The 16,817-nt window shown below is 26.7% G+C and overlaps 4 protein-coding genes across 4 annotated transcripts; 2 read left to right on the top strand and 2 right to left on the bottom strand.

Annotated features, from left to right (window-relative positions):
* Positions 1-1,420: 1,420 nt before the first annotated feature.
* Positions 1,421-3,343, top strand: RRP9 (U3 small nucleolar RNA-interacting protein 2, putative; the record flags this gene model as incomplete). The annotated part of the gene is made up of 1 exon (XM_029008189.1): positions 1,421-3,343. The coding sequence occupies one exon, from the start codon at positions 1,421-1,423 to the stop codon at positions 3,341-3,343; it is 1,923 nt and encodes a 640-aa protein (XP_028864503.1).
* Positions 3,344-7,536: 4,193 nt separating this feature from the next.
* On the top strand, positions 7,537-9,910 carry ATX3 (ataxin-3, putative; the record flags this gene model as incomplete). The annotated part of the gene is made up of 6 exons (XM_029008190.1): positions 7,537-7,617; positions 8,041-8,766; positions 8,959-9,069; positions 9,373-9,473; positions 9,573-9,627; positions 9,839-9,910. The coding sequence occupies 6 exons, from the start codon at positions 7,537-7,539 to the stop codon at positions 9,908-9,910; spliced, it is 1,146 nt and encodes a 381-aa protein (XP_028864504.1).
* A 1,708-nt stretch (positions 9,911-11,618) lies between these two features.
* PmUG01_14061200 (conserved Plasmodium protein, unknown function) lies at positions 11,619-13,322 on the bottom strand (the record flags this gene model as incomplete). The annotated part of the gene is made up of 1 exon (XM_029008191.1): positions 11,619-13,322. One exon carries the CDS (start codon positions 13,320-13,322, stop codon positions 11,619-11,621), a length of 1,704 nt encoding a protein of 567 aa, XP_028864505.1.
* A 2,665-nt stretch (positions 13,323-15,987) lies between these two features.
* PmUG01_14061300 (conserved Plasmodium protein, unknown function) lies at positions 15,988-16,464 on the bottom strand (the record flags this gene model as incomplete). Its single annotated transcript, XM_029008192.1, has 1 exon — positions 15,988-16,464. One exon carries the CDS (start codon positions 16,462-16,464, stop codon positions 15,988-15,990), a length of 477 nt encoding a protein of 158 aa, XP_028864506.1.
* Between the last annotated feature and the right edge of the window lie 353 nt (positions 16,465-16,817).

Raw genomic sequence — 16,817 nt, forward strand, 5'->3', positions numbered from 1 at the left:
AACAATGCTACATATGAATAAAATATTTTTAAAAAGATGCACAGTTTTTTTTTGTTTTAAAAATATAAAACATTATTACATATATCATTTGTATATAATGAGATCAGAACAAACATGTAAAACGATGAAATCTTATTTCATCCGTTAATCAATTCGCCTCACAAAACCAAAATAAAAAAAGAAATAAAAATATAAAAAATAATAAAATTCTATTAGCACACATATATACAATTATGATTATTCCTCAGAACTATTTTTCGTTAACTTATACATTAGAGCAGTGTTCATTTTTTTTCTTCCTATAGTATCATTTAGAGCATGTAAAAAAAAAAAACAAAATAGCTTCTTTAAATAAACCAAAGGAACAAGTTTCAAAACAAGATGGTGAACAATAAAAGGAAATATTTTACCTTCACTGCTACAAGGAAAAAAAAGAAAATTTCCTCATTTTTATTTTTATCTTAGCATTCTGCGGATATATATATATAGATATAGATATATAGATATAAATATATAGATATAAATATATAGATATAAATATAAATATATAGATATAAATATATAGATATAAATATAAATATATAGATATAAATATAAATATATAGATATAAATATATAGATATAGATATATATATATATAGATATAAATATATAGATATAAATATATAGATATAGATATATATGCATGTCCGTACAGGTATATTTATACAACATATATAATAACAATATGCCAATTCCTAATATTGGGAAACATATATGTAAGTTAAAAAAATTTCGGAAAAAAAAATTCACTGTCACTAAAAAAATATAGGAAGAACAAAATTTCAATTTGCATACTCCAAAATAAATAAAAAATAAAATGAAGCAAAATAAGATGAAGAAGAATAAAATGAAGAAAAATAAAATGAAAAAAAATAAAATGAAAAAAATTAAAAAAATAAACAAGCGAAAACTCACTAAAAAAAAAACGTCATATTTGAGCATAAATTTTAATTAAATGAACGAAAATAAAAAAAAATGTAGTTTATTATACATATATATACATATACGTATATATTCTATGTACATTTATCTGTACATATTTATATTTATACAATTAGCTTGATATATGAACTTTTAAGAGAATTAATCTTTTAGTATGCATTATAACGTACAAATGAAAGAGCAGGAAATTTTACCTTGAGAATATAACACAAAACCGTCGTGCAGGTCATTATTATTATTTTTTTTTTTTATAATTTGCATAATTTTTATGTGGAAGTGAGGATTCCCTAAAAGAAGGCTAAAATTAGGGGGGATAATAGATATAGGTACATACTTATATGTATATATAATATATATATATATATGTACATATCTGCAGTTAGCGTCATAATACGGCATACATTTTGTAGCAATTTTGTTTATGCCCCTTATATGAATGCAGCGGCTAGCCAAAATGAAATTTAATAAGAAGAAAAAGTTTTTTAGAAATGTAAAAAACACCGATAGTAACAGAAGAAAAAACGCTGACAATTCTGAAGTAGAATCGGATGAAATCCTAACGTCCGAGGCGTCAGAAGATGATAAACTGACCCTTGTAAATAAAAAGAAAAAACGAAATAACGAAAATAATGAAGAGAGTGATGATGAAGAATTTAGTAACAAGAATTACTCTGATCAGGAAGAAAATGATGATACATACAACAACCCTGAGGAAAGGAAAATGTATTTAGCAAAAAAATATCTAAAAGATTTGGGAATTGAAAGTACGGATGGAGATGATAGTTCTAATGAATCATCAACACATGATGGAAATGAAGAAGCATCAGAAAGAAGTAAATTAAGTGACAACTTTTCTTCTGATGAAAATGAAGACAATAAAGAAAAAATAAATAAAATGTTAATGGAAAAAGAAAAATCAAAAAATAGTAAAATTCTTTTAAATTTAGAAAACAAAATAAAAATATTTCGTGATGAAAAATTATTATCAAATATATTGAATAATAATAATAAAAGGGGGCATAAAAATCTAGAACATATGAACAGTTCAGGTAAAAATATTAAAATGGATGAAAATGTCTTATTTTTTGGTGGTCATAAGAAAAGTGTTACCTGTGTTGCGTGCCCGGATTTCAACTTGTCCTTTTTCGACCACTACGACTATAAGCTGGACCATGAGAAATATAAATACGATAATAAGCATAACGGCAAATACGATGAGAACAGTGTACCTTCTGGATGGAATAGAGATTATTTTTACAAAAATAGTAGCTCTCGTTACGAGAGCATTGACGATTTTGATGATAATGATCATTATCTTCATGGTGATAGGCATCCTGATTGTGTTCATCGTAATTCAAATGGTTATGGTGAAAGTATTTTGGAACCAAAAAATTTTGAAAACACCTCAATTAATACAGTATACACGGGTGGAAAAGATGCATGTATTATTGAGTGGGATTTAACTAGAGGAGAAAAGGTTCATATATATAAGGGAGATTTAAGCTCATTTAAAGATTTTGGAAATAAAAGTGGTATAAATCATTTTAAAAGTGTAATGGACATATGTTGTAACAAGTTTAATTCTTTTTTTATATCCGTTGGATGTGATAATTTAATTAACATATGGGATAATAGAGTAAATAAGAGTTGTACGAATTCAGTTATAGGACATAAACATATTATTAGTGCAGTTATTGGATGTAATGATAATACTGATGAATTAAATATGGAACATAATTTTTTTACTTCCTCATATGATAAAACAATAAAATTATGGGATTTGCGATTTTTTAATAAATGTATAAATACATACTTAGGACATACAAATACCATTTTATCTATGAATTCATTAAATCAAAATAAATTAATAACTAGCTCCAGTGATTATACTGTACGTGTGTGGAATACAAAAAATGATAATCATATATTATTTAATATAAATTATGAAATTATCGAATCTTGTTGCACATTAAATAATAAAATATTTATTGCAGGAACATTTACTGGTCATTTTTATATTTTTACTTCCTCTTATAAAAAACATATATGCATACATAAAAATGCACACAGTTCATATTCTATAACAGCACTTACAAGTATTCCATATACCAACATTTTTATTTCTGGATCGTATGATGGTTATGTTCATTTTTGGCAATATAAAAATATTAACAAAACGTCAGGAAGTGTTCATAAAATTCTGACTGTTCAGGTAAATGGTACAATAAATAAATTTTCTTTTTCACACAATTATAAATACTTATTTGTGGCAGTTGGAGATGAGATGAAACATGGCAGGTGGACGAGGACAAAAAGTAAAAATGGACTTGCTGTTATACCGATTCAGTTTATGTCCTAATGTGTACCAAATTTGGTATTAATAAGTCATAAAAAATTGGCTAATTTTTTGCCTATACTTTGGTTCAGTTTTTTCTTAAATTATTTACCAAGGTTTTGTCCTAATTTTTGTCGTAATTTTGTTTTTATTTTGAAATATATATGCATGTATGATTATGTATATGTGTTTATATATATGTGTTTATATATATGTGTTTATATATATGTGTGTGTTTATATGGCTAGTATGTGCTACACTGGTTTGTAAAGATATACATGTGTACATGTACATTTTTAATATTTCCCCATTCCATTTAAAAAAAAAAAAAAAAAAAAAAAAAAAAAAAAAAAAAAAAAAAATGTATTTGTTTCAATTACAGTGGTATCAAATTTTACAAATAATATTTTTAAATATATAATAATTTGTTTTCCATTTTTATTTAAAATTTTACGAAGCGTAAAAAAATTGCAAAGTTTTACCTTTCATATCTATTTTTAATTTATTATATGGTTATTCATTATTTCTTTTGTTTCATGTTTTGTCTCGTCCATCATTTTTCTTTCGCATTTTATATTAATATAATTTTTCTTTTTTCTTTTTTTTTTTTTTTTTTTTGTTTTTTTTTTTTTTTTTTAAAAAAAAACCTATTTTGAATATAAACTTAACAATTTCATTTTAATTATGATAAACTGACCTTATGTGTTCATATGTCAGTTCAAAAGTAAATATGTAGAGTGCGCTACTGATGTAAATACATTTTTAAGTTCGAACAACTTTTTGAGATACTTTATTGTTAGTATAGCACACCGATTGAAAGATATTACTAATAAATAAAAGTGAAAGAGGTGAAAAAGTTAAAAAAAAAAAAAAAAAAAAATTAAAATAAAACGATAACTTAAAATACTAGGACGCGTCTTCATATGTATGCACTCTTACGGAACAAAGTTTTTTTGAATAATTTAAGAACTGTTTAATCAAAAAATAAAATGTCTATTTAAAGGAGCATCATCCGCAAATTTGCTCTTGTGTTGTATTGAGAATTTATTATTTTTTATTTTTTTTTTTTTTTTATTTATTTCTAAAAAGAAGAACAACTTATGTATATTTTTTGCGTTTATTTTTTGTGCTTATAATTTTCATTTAATTTAGATATTAGTCTATTGAGCTGGAAGAGAAGAGGCTCATTTTTTTTTCCTTTTTTGAAAAATAATTTTACAGTTCCAGCTAAAAAAGTAAAAAGGGCTTAATAGTGAAAAAGTGTAACTTGTTATTGTAAAAAAATAAAAATTTCATAAATAAATTGTTATAAATCAATGGGAAGTTTTTCTCATTTTCCTCATTTATCTTATTTTCCTTATTATTTTATTTCGTCCTTCTTCTTCTTCTTCTTATTATTATTATTATCATTGTTATTATTATTATTGTTATTATCATTATTGTTATTATCATTATTGTTATTATTATTATTGTTATTATCATTATTGTTATTATCATTATTGTTATTATCATTATTGTTATTATCATTATTGTTATTATCATTATTGTTATTATCATTATTGTTATTATCATTATTGTTAATACCACTGCGTGAAACAAGTGGAAGTGACAATAATTTTGCGGAAATGTAAGTAGGGATAATGGAAAAAGGAAAAAATCTGTGATGTGTCTAAATCAAAAATATGTTAACTATTTTTTCCTTACAACATTTTCGTGTTTCGTGTATATCTGATATATACTTTCACATAGTAAAGCGGCTTAAGTATTCAATTTTTTTCCTTTTATATTAGAAGTTGTTATATATAAATACGTAACGTAAGATTCTATACATATACGAAGTATACAATACATACGAATGTATGTGGTTGTTCTTGTCGATCAAGATTATTATAGGCATTTCATCACCTGGCATACAAAATAATTCAAGTTAGGAACAACCAAATTTTTATGTAGCAAAAAACGAATGGAGAGGAGGTAATTAGACAAGGGAACTTTATCAAATGACACTATAATATGGACGACCATCCAATTATCTTTTTAATTTTCTTATTCTCAAGTTTAGTTTTCTCTGTTATAATTTTCTATTTTTGCTTAAGGGATGATTACCAAAAAATAAGGTGTGTAATAAAAATACCTCGAAAATAAACTTAATTGAGAGAAAAAATAAGTATATATTTTATTATATTAAAGTTAAGCATTCTGAATTTATTACATTCTTACTTTTTTTTTTTTTTTTTTTTTTTTTTTTGTATTAAAAAAAAAGAGAGATATTCATTTTTATAAAAATAAACTATGCTTACGTTGAAAACTTAGTTTTCTTTATAACCTGCATAGATAGACATTTATTTATTTTTTTAGTTGTTCAAAAAAGTGCTTTTTTTGTTTTTGTTTATTTTGCATTGAATTGCATGGTAAACATGAAAGTGGAAAATGTACATGATCGTACGCATACATAAGCACATACTCATACGCACATATGTTTACATACATAAATGAATACTTGTACATTGTCCATTTCGTTAATTATATTCCCGCAGATACCACATAATAAAAAATGATGAAATAGAAGAATTCGACTTGTACAAGGAAACCGAAAAATGTGCAGTGACTACTAACCTTTCTATTTTACTTCATTAATTTGTTTATTTGTTTGTCTGTTTGTCTGTTTGTCCGTTTGTCTGTTTGTCTGTTTATTTATTTGTTTGTTTATTTGTTTGTTTATTTGTTTATTTGTTTATTTGTTTGTTTATTTGTTTATTTGTTTATTTGTTTGTCTGTTTATTTGTTTATTTATTTGTTTGTTTGTTTATTAATCTATTTATTTGTTTATTTATCTACCTGTTTATTCATCTGCTTATTTATTCGTCAGCGTATTTATTTTTTTGCTTTTTTCTTTTCTTTCCTTTTTTTTTTTTTTCTTACATAACATTACTATAAAATGAAAATTCAAAACAGAGTGTCTTATCCGCAGAACGTCCACATTTATCTTTTATTTTTTGCTTCCTACATTTTTTGCAAAAACGATTAATAATTTAATGTATGATAATTTCATCCTTAATATAAACCTAGTTTATCATAACATAATTTAATATTACAAGGCATGGAATAAAAATATTTTAAAATTATATACTGTTAGTAGCGAAGTGAAAAAATGTCCTCTTGATATACGTGTTCCACTTTACAGCTTTTGTTCCTTTTCCTTTTTTTATTTGCTACGTACGCATATATGCACATGTATATACTATACACATATGTATATATGTATATATTTTACACATATGTATACGCATATATATAAACATAAATTTCCATAAATAAGCGTTTATGCGCATTTGGCAATTACTGCAATTTTGAACATTATCCTCGTTATACTATTATTATTACTTCCTTTTTTCTTTTTTTTTTCTTTTACATTAATATACTTTTTCGAAATATACACCCAAAACATTTGTACCTTAACAATTCCTTTTAACTTACAAATGAAAAAAATTATGCATTATACGCACATGTACATTAATATATACATATATATACATATACAAATATATGCACAAACTTATGTACAAACATATATACAAACATATGTACAAACATATATACAAACATATGTACAAACATATGTACAAACGTATGTACAAATATATGCACAAATATATGTACAAATATGTATGTATAGTACGTATTTATACATACCTGATTGAATTTTTTTTTCTCGGTTATTTTGTTTTCAAATCACTATTTTCAAGAAATGTAGGTAATACTACTTCTTTAAGAAAAGTAATAAATAAATATTCTGGAATTTTTTCTCTTTTAATTTTACTTATTATTTATTAATTTTTACTTATTATTTATTAATTTTTACTTATTATTTATTAATTTTTACTTATTATTTATTAATTTTTACTTATTTATTTTAACTTTTTTTTTTTTTTCTCGCTCTCCATTTTAAAATAGTACATGTAAGATGAACGGCTTTTTAAGATCAGTGTATTACTGTTATATATGAAGTAGGAACAATTATGCTATGTTCTTTTATTTTATTTTTTAACTAAAAAGGAAGGGATTATGCATACCTATATATGTTAACGAATATATGTGTTTGTGTATGTACTTATGCGTATATGTATTTACATTTATATTTACGTACATGCATACTAACTTACATGTATGCTTAACATACAACAAAAATTGAAGAAGATTCTTTAGTTTTTCAAAAAATGAGTAAGAAGTATGTTTACTGGGAAAAGCAGGGAAACGATCGTATGTGTGGTCTCCATTGCTTAAATAGCATTCTTCAGGTAGCTAAAAAAAAAAAGTATACATATGTACGTATACTCATGTACACGTATGTGTGTACGCTTACATATTTACATTTACATGTATATACATATGCATATATCTTTCCAATTTTATCAAATGCAAACAAACTCATTTTTGTGGAATTACAAATCCACTGTATAGTATATGTTGTAATTAAGACTTTGAAAATAGTGCATAAGTTGGTACTGTGCGTAAATTGATGGGATTGTCTGTTCTTAAAATGAAGAGGCATGGCGCCCGGGCGTATGTTTGTCTGTATGTGTATTTGTGCATGTATGCATACATGTAATGCCCGTATGTGTGCGTTTCTGTTCGCGCGTGTATAAATCTGCCTTTCCCCCTTAACATTCATTTTATTGTTATTTTTCTTTTTTAAAATTTTTATCTTTTGAAAAACTTAGGGTCCTCATTACAGTGAAGACATCCTGGCTAATATTGGAAAAGAGTTGGACGAAAAAGAAAAAGAATTTTTAAAATATTCTTCTAACGACTTAGTAAGAAAAAATTCATTAAATGTATTGGATGATGGTTTTATTAACATATCAGTATTAATTGAGTGTTTAAAGAGAAAAAATATATTATTAAAAAATGCATTTGAAGAAGATTTAATTAAAATAATTTCAAGTGGTCACCAAGATATTGGTTATATATGTAATTTGGAACAGCACTGGTTTAGCATACGTAAAATTCATAATACATGGTATGTGCTTGACAGTTTAAAGAGTGCTCCATTATATATTAAAGATATGAACTTAAAATTTTATTTTAATGATGTTATTAAGAAATATCATATATTTTCTGTTCAGAATGAAAATCCGTATATATCATTACCTAAACCAGATATAAATTTTGTTGCAAAAAATCCAAATCAATTTTATATACCAACAAATGAAATATCCGAAATTTCTTGCATGTCAGACGGTTTTATATTAGAGGACAAATTTAACATGAACAAGTCAGAAAAAAATTTGATCTTTTCAAATTCTAATAAAACTCAAAAATTTAAATGGCCAGAATATGGAGGCAGGAAGTTGAACGATGATATGAGTACCGTTAACTCCAATTATATGGATGACGATGACGATTTGAAAATTGCTTTGAAATTGTCAATGGAGGAATATGTTAAGGTAAAAAGAGGGTAGCGACTAAAATCTGGCTGATTGTGCCTTAGCGTATGTATCATGTGCGTCGCATGAGCAGCGTGTATGTGTTGTATGACCAGCGTAGTACAAACTGCCACGCTTCGAAATATGTAACTGACGTTAGAAGGTTGATGACGAAATTTTATACATAAAAAATGTGTTTTATTTTCTTTTCAGAATTTGCCTCCACCATCTGAAGACCCACCCGATGAAAACTGTATAAATGTTATGGTCAAATTACCAAATAAAAAAATTCAAAAAAAGTTCATTGCCACAAAAACGTTAGCAGTATGTTTAAAAAAAAAAAATGTACCAGCTAGCCAAAAAAAAAAAAAAATAATAATAAAAAATATAGTAGCTAGCCAAAAAAATAAAAATGAAAAAAAAGAAAAAGGGGGAAGCGTTTATACCAAAATGTTAAATATTAACTATTGAATGAGAAACGTATTTAGTTTTAATGATTTCCCATGAGATTTTCGTAAGCATGTATGTTTGTGCGTACATACGGGTGTAATACACACACGCGCATATATATATATATTCACTTGCGTGTATACGTATCCATACGGCATGATCGCCTTTCCTGTGCAGGACATTTTTTACTGGATAGAATATGAGTCTACGAACGGTCAAAATGTCAGCTCTTCGTTGCTCTTCAGAAAGAGCTACTACCTTTACCAAACATACCCAAGGTATAAAATAAATGTATAACTAAAACAAGAACAAGGATATGTTACATGATGTTGTAACGAGACAATAAAAATATAATTTTTTCCCGTAACTGTTTTCAGGAGAAAATTCTGCAAGTACCAAAATGGGTCTATAGAGTTACAAACAGGTGACAAGGTAAGAAGAAGTTATTGGGTTTATATATATATATATATATATATATGTATATACATGTATATATGTATGTATGTGAATGTGCATGTGCGTATTCCTGTATATATGCACTTGTGTGTACGCCGTTATTTCCATTTATGTGTTCCAAAATTTCCACTTATGCTTATGTGCCTTACCCATTCCTGATATTTTGCTTTTCTCCCTTTTTGTATAGACTGAGCTGGTACATGACAAGCTTTTGAAGGATATGAAGTTTGAAAAGGAAGAGACCTTCATGATATCTTAGCACAAAAAGAATGAACTCTTTTCATCACGTTGGCTGTTTTATATTATTTAAAACGATAAAAAAAAAGAAAAAAAAATATGAAAAATTTTGAAGTAAAATCATTGTAAACATTAATTTCGTAAAACAAAAACAAAGCAAATAAAATTATTTATTATGATTGAAATATAAGCATCATTTGTATTTTTTCAAGCAAACTTGCTTTTATTATCTTCCATATGTAACACAGAATGAATGTTGATAATAAAAAAAAATAATTTTGCTACTACCGTTTATACAAATTTTTTGTGTGTATTTGTCTTTGTGTGCGAGCGTGGGTATTAGCATTTTGCTTTTTCAATATTTTTTGTTCATTTTTTCCTCACTAATTCTTAATTTTTGCTTTATCTTTACATTTATTAATTCATAATATTTCTATTTTTGTGAGGTTCTATTTATGAAAACGGAAAATTGCAATTGCTAGAAAAATCCCATTTTTTAATATTCCACTTCGTAAAGGTTAAATTCCTCCCTTCATTCTTCCTTCGTTCTTCCTTCGTTCTTCCTTCGTTCTTTCTTCGTTCTTCCTTCGTTCTTCCTTCGTTCTTTCTTCGTTCTTCCTTCGTTCTTCCTTCGTTCTTCCTTCGTTCTTCCTTCGTTCTTCCTTCGTCCCTGCTTCGTCCCTGCTTCGTCTTTTTTTTTTTTTTATTTTGTTATACGAAGCTATGCTATACTTTATTATGTTGTGTTATGTTATAATATATATATTTGTTTTTATTTTTTCCCCGTATTGCTGCCTTAACATTTTCAAAAAAAATGATATTACATGTGTCTTACACCCATTAGCCAACTGAACGGAAAAGCTTTTTTGTTTTTTTACTTAAAAAAAAAAGAAGCGTTCAAACGCTTCAGCGGTATGTCGCTGTATAGGTTTATACGGCATCATACAGCATTATGCACACACAGGGTTGATCGAAAAATAATAATTTTGGTCTTCTCATTATTTCCTAGTGACTTGCAAAATTGGGATGAATATTTGATAGTATTTTTTCGTATGGAAGAACTTATTTTTTTTGTTCAGAAATAGAAAATGTGCAATATGGAAGTTGTAGAAAGCAAAAGGCTTAATGCAAATCATGAAAGCCACAAAATTAAAAATGACGAGAGTTATTCATACAAGTACACAAAAAAAAAAAAAATTACTATAAATTGAGGGTTATAAAAACAAGAAAAAAGATCAAACACTTAGTATGAACAAATATTTATTTGCCGCAGACGGATGGACTTATTACGCTTAAGGTGGGGGGAAAAAAAAAAAAAAAATAAATAAACATGGACATATACGCAAGCGTAAGTATAAACATATACGCAAGCGTAAGTATAAACATATACACAAGAGTAAGTATAAATATATACATTAGTGGAGGTATAAACACAAACATAAAAATAATCGTAAGTTTATATACTTGGGTAGGTGCCCGCATACTGTTGTCCTTTTGAGTAACAATGGGCGACTTCAACGCAGCGATTTTTTACACACAAGTGTGTACGTATGAGTGCACATACTTATGCCCATATGCGTACCTTCAAATTAAGACGAAACAAAAAGGTACGTTCTCCTAATCTTCAGAGGAGAGAACGAAGAAAGCAAAATTTTTCCAGATATAATGACCCATTGCTGCTTGTCTTAGGGGCACTTAAAATATAAATTATATTTTTATCATGTACATGTTTAATTGCTAAAAATATGGTGTTCCACTTGTTTTATTACTTTTGTATCTTTATTTTTTTCACTTAATTCTTTTTTTCCATTCACTTTATCTATGTTTTCCCTTTCATTAACACCATTTATGCTTCCTTTGTCATTAACACCATTTATGCTTTCTTTTTCATTAACACCATTTATGCTTTCTTTTTCATTAACACCATTTATGCTTTCTTTTTCATTAACACCATTTATGCTTTCTTTTTCATCATTAGAAGAATTATGGTCTTGTATTTTTTCCTCTGTTTCACTTTGTCCTGTCATGATATTATATATGTTATTTTCCTCAAATTTTGTAGCACTTGAATGGAAATATGTTTTTGGATATTTTAGTACCCATGGATAAAATAAGAGTGCCTTATCAAAATCCTTATTAATATTTTCTAAATTTTTTATTATTTGTATAATTAATTTAATACCATATAGAACATTTGATAAACCCGATAGACATACAAATACTACGTTGCTAAGTATATTTGCTCTTTTTAATTTTTGATTTTGCATATTATTACTATCCTCATGTGTTTCATTAAGTTGTTGTTTGTTTTCATCCTCACTTGAAAATTTGTTATAATCTTGGAGTGTAATTGCACCTGTTTTCCCACAATCTGATGAGCTGTTTTTATTCCTAATAAAACAATTTCTAATATCATGATGAGTTATATTTTTCGTTAATATATATGATATGCCTTGTATAGAAGCCATTCCCATATATGCTGATAAGAGAAGAGCATTTGTAATACCATGGTTGTATGATCCATTCCAACTAGGACAATTCAATTGTAGAGATTTATCTTTAATAAGTCTTTCTAATTCACAAAATTTTCCTTTTTTACTATCATGTACAGCCATATGGAAATCATACACTTCGGAAAAAGAGCTTAATGGTATAGGCCATATAAAATATCTCTTATTATTCATTAGAATGTTCACTTGGTCTATTATTGTTATAAGGAAAACTCTTCCAAAATTGGAGAGTGGACATTTATAGAAATCAACGCTTACTTTTACTTTCCACGGGGGGGATATAAATTCAACTGTATCAATCTTCTTAGGCACTAGTAGTGCGTTCGTATCTTTCTTCGTGCAGACCAAGTATCCCTCGAAATTTGTGGCTAGACTACCGCCATCTTTGCCACCACTGCCGCTACCTCTAGTACTACCGCTGATAGTGCTGTTATCCTCGTAGGCGTCAAACAACCTATTATCAAAAGTTTTTGCAAATTTCTTCAAAGGTATTCTAGTGACAGGCATATACCTAGACTTCGACGTTGACTGAGTCAATGCCTTCACTTTTGAGTTGAACTCCGAGTTGGATTGAACATTTTTCGCTCGTAGATATAATTCGAGATACGTTGCCTCACCTGTATGTTTTATTACTTTCTGGTTCACTAATTGCACCTCAACTACCTTATTGTCTTCATTACATATAATAGTATCCTTCTCTACTTTTAAATCTATGTAGCTATACTTCTCTTTTGATGAAGACATATTAATCCATCCATTTCTATCAAATCCTTTTTTATTTGCAATGAAATTTATAAATTTACTTTTCAAATTTTGTAAAAAACTTTCTCTATTCCATCGAATTATCACATTGTCTTTTCCCAAAGTACGAAATACGCTGTAAGAAAATATTAGAAAAATTATCGAGCTCTTTTTAAAGGTCATCCCGACAAAGGATAAAGAAACAGGAAGAAACGGTAAGGGGATAAGATATGAAAGATTAGAGACACGGTAGGGCAAGAATAAGGTAAAACGGATTAAAAATTAATGCAAAAATTATGCAAAATGAACACTATGTTGATACAAAATAAATGGAAAACGACTGTGAATTTAATGCGACAAGGTCGAATTAATTAAGCAAATGAATTAGGTTAAAAAGCATTTCTTGCTGTAACTTGCTGTAACTTGCTGTAACTTGCTGTAACTTGCTGTAACTTGCTGTAACTGCTGTAACTGCTGTAACCTGCTGTAACCTTCTGTGTCTTGTCGTATCTTTCTGTATACATACATATAAATACATATGCGCACCCAACCATTTATATATGTGTGTGCATATTCAAATATGTATATATAACAGAGACAAATTATACAGTTTTCAAACTTTTCCATTATAATGATGTACTATTTTTTTATACTAATATGAGAGTATAACGGATACAAATATTTAAAGAAGCACAAAAATTGATGTATTTATGTCTTAAAAAAAAAAAAAAAGAAAAAAAATTAACACCTGTGATTCCTAAATTCATACCTTAGACTATTATAAGAAGGATTGGCTAATTAATAATTATATATGTATAAGCATGAACATAGGTGTATATACATATGGGTGAGGATAAATGGGAGTGCTTAAATTTGTAATGATAAGCGGCGTACCGAAATATGTACGCAGGAGATTGGGATTTGCGCCTAACCGCTACGCATAATCAAATGGAAAAAACAATGGTTGTTAATGAGAACTGCTATTTATGGATGTAATTCATAAATAGCAAGAATGGAGGTCAACGATGTAAAATAGGAAATGCAGAGTGAAGGTTGACATGAAATGCAAAATGAAAAAGAAGAACTGTTACACACTAAGTCAGAAACGAAGTGTCCAATATGAAAAATCAAAATTTGAAAGGCATAAGTGACCACGCTTACTAATTATTTATATTATAAAAAATTCCTTATCGTTAAAAAAAAAAAAAAAAAAATTATAAAATTTTTTTTTTTTTAAACATACATTTTACAAGTGATAAATAAATTTATATGTCAAATTCGTAGGATAAATTGGTATGTATTAAAAATAAAAAAAAACTCGCAGTGCTGCAAAATGAACGATTAAGGCTAGGAATAATTAATTCATTGAACGTGCAGATAAATTATAGCTAAAATTTGTAAAAAAAATATATTTAAAAAAAAAAAAATAATAATAATTTTATTTCAAAAAAATAATTTTTGTGCATTAAAAAATTGTGTAAAAAATGCGGTGTACCGTTATTTAGGACAAAGGTTTTCCCTTTTCCTTTCCATTTCTTTAAAATGCGTTTATTCGTTATTTTGAATATTTAAAATATACCTTGACAAAAATTTTCCAAATAAAGCTTTTGACAAATCTTGTTCAAAGGGGAAAATAAACAATATCAGTAGCAATAGCAAAACAATAATAGTAGTAATAACAACAATATGTTTTGCTAAAATAACAGATAATTTGAGAATAAAAGCGTGTATCCCTTTTTACCCACACTCGAGTACGTAGCATTCTTTCTTTATTTTCGAAAAAATTTACAAGTGCACATAAAATTGCAACATATGAATGGCAACAGTACGAATAACAATAATAATTGCGGTTATAATAAAAGTAATAACAGCGGTAATAATAACAGTATTGATAAAAAAAATTTTATACATCTGTAGGCATTTTTTTTGTAACAATGAATATTGGAAGAAGGCTGTCTCTTTTTTTTTTTTTTTTTGTCCATTTTTACCTTTGCATACTATATATGTCTGTTAAAAAATAACTACATGTATTTTTAAAAAAGAAAAATACGTATAAAAATATGGAAATGAAGAAATGTAGAAATATTAAAGTGTAAAACTATAAAAATAATAATAAGCACGCTCATGCATACCTTCAAATATTTCTGCCCTTTTTTAATTCCATATATGCAAAAAAAAAAAAAATATATATTGTTTCATTTTACTAATCTTAATATTTTCTAAAGATCATCTAAAGATAAATACGCAACATTAAGTATAATGTAAAAATTAAAAAAGCTTTTTAAAATGTGAAACATTACCCCCAAACGTAGTCCAAATTAATGTAGAATTAGAAATTATCCTACAACATGAATAATAGAAGTTTTTTTTTTTTTTTAAAGATATAAAAAACAGAATGAAAAAAAATGACTTGTTCAGGTAATTATATATTAAAAAAAAAAAATAACTACAACGGAGAGCCACTAAAATGATAATTGTGGCTTAATAAAAAAAAAAAGAGAAAAGTAAAAGGATAAAAAAGATAAAAAATATCGCAAATGAAAAGAAAAGGGAAATTATAAATTTCATTACACAATGGCACAATAACTATCAAAGGAACATATAACATATACCATAATATAAAAAACACGAATTAAATGGTAGATACACGAAAAATTTTATTTATTAAAAAAGCACATTTTCGAATGTACCACGCTAAAAAATATCTGAACGGTCATGATAAAAAAACAAAAAAAAAATACATTCCTTGTTCATACTTTTTTTCTTATTGTTTTTTTTTACTATGTCTCATTTATTGCATTTTTTTTTTTTTTTTTTTCGTTTTTCGTATTTTCCTGCACGCACATTTTTACTGTATTTTTAAATATTTCTCCATCAAGTTTAGGAACGCGGTGTAATCAACTGGTTTGTTTAAGTTGGCTATGTCGAAATTAAATTTACTTAGGCTCATAGACGAATCCTCCAAAATTCTGTTGTCACATAAACTTAAAAACCTTTTTAAATTATTTTTATCTATTTCTCCATTCGTCTGAAGTATACTAAATAAATCCTTAAAAATTGTACCCAAATCATGCTTTCTTAATTGCTTATTTATGAGTATATGTAAAATGGAGGATGTTAAAATAAAATTTTCAACATAATTAGGCTTATGCCATTGTATATCTGCTTTTATATTTTTTATCAACTCTTTTACACCTTCATGACTCATATCTTGTGAGAGAATTTTATTAAAAATTATTTTAACGTCTTTTTCGTACAGCTCTGCATCATCATTTTTTGTGAAATATTTTAGAGCACGAATTAGATATTGCACATCAATTTCCATTTTTTTTTTACATATGTACACTTTACATTAATTAAAAAAGAGTTTGTTTGTATACTCGATCTTCAGAGTTCATTATTTACAATTCATTCGTAAATTTCGTAGTTTTTATTTTATTTCATTTTATTTTATTTTTTTTGCTCCCTTTCAAATGAAAAAACAATAAAAATGTGAGAAGGGGCAAACGCTAAAACGGACAGACGTGAAAATGCAAAAGCACAACAATAAAAGAAACGTTCGCTGCCACTTAAAAGTTAAAATTAATGTAATGAATATGATTTCCTCTGCTGGATCTTTTTATTTTTATAGAGACAAAATGTGGTCACTCCTGTTACTAACTATGAAGTGAAATTCTT

Source organism: Plasmodium malariae (genome assembly GCF_900090045.1).
Source record: "Plasmodium malariae genome assembly, chromosome: 14".
Classification (NCBI taxonomy): domain Eukaryota; phylum Apicomplexa; class Aconoidasida; order Haemosporida; family Plasmodiidae; genus Plasmodium; species Plasmodium malariae.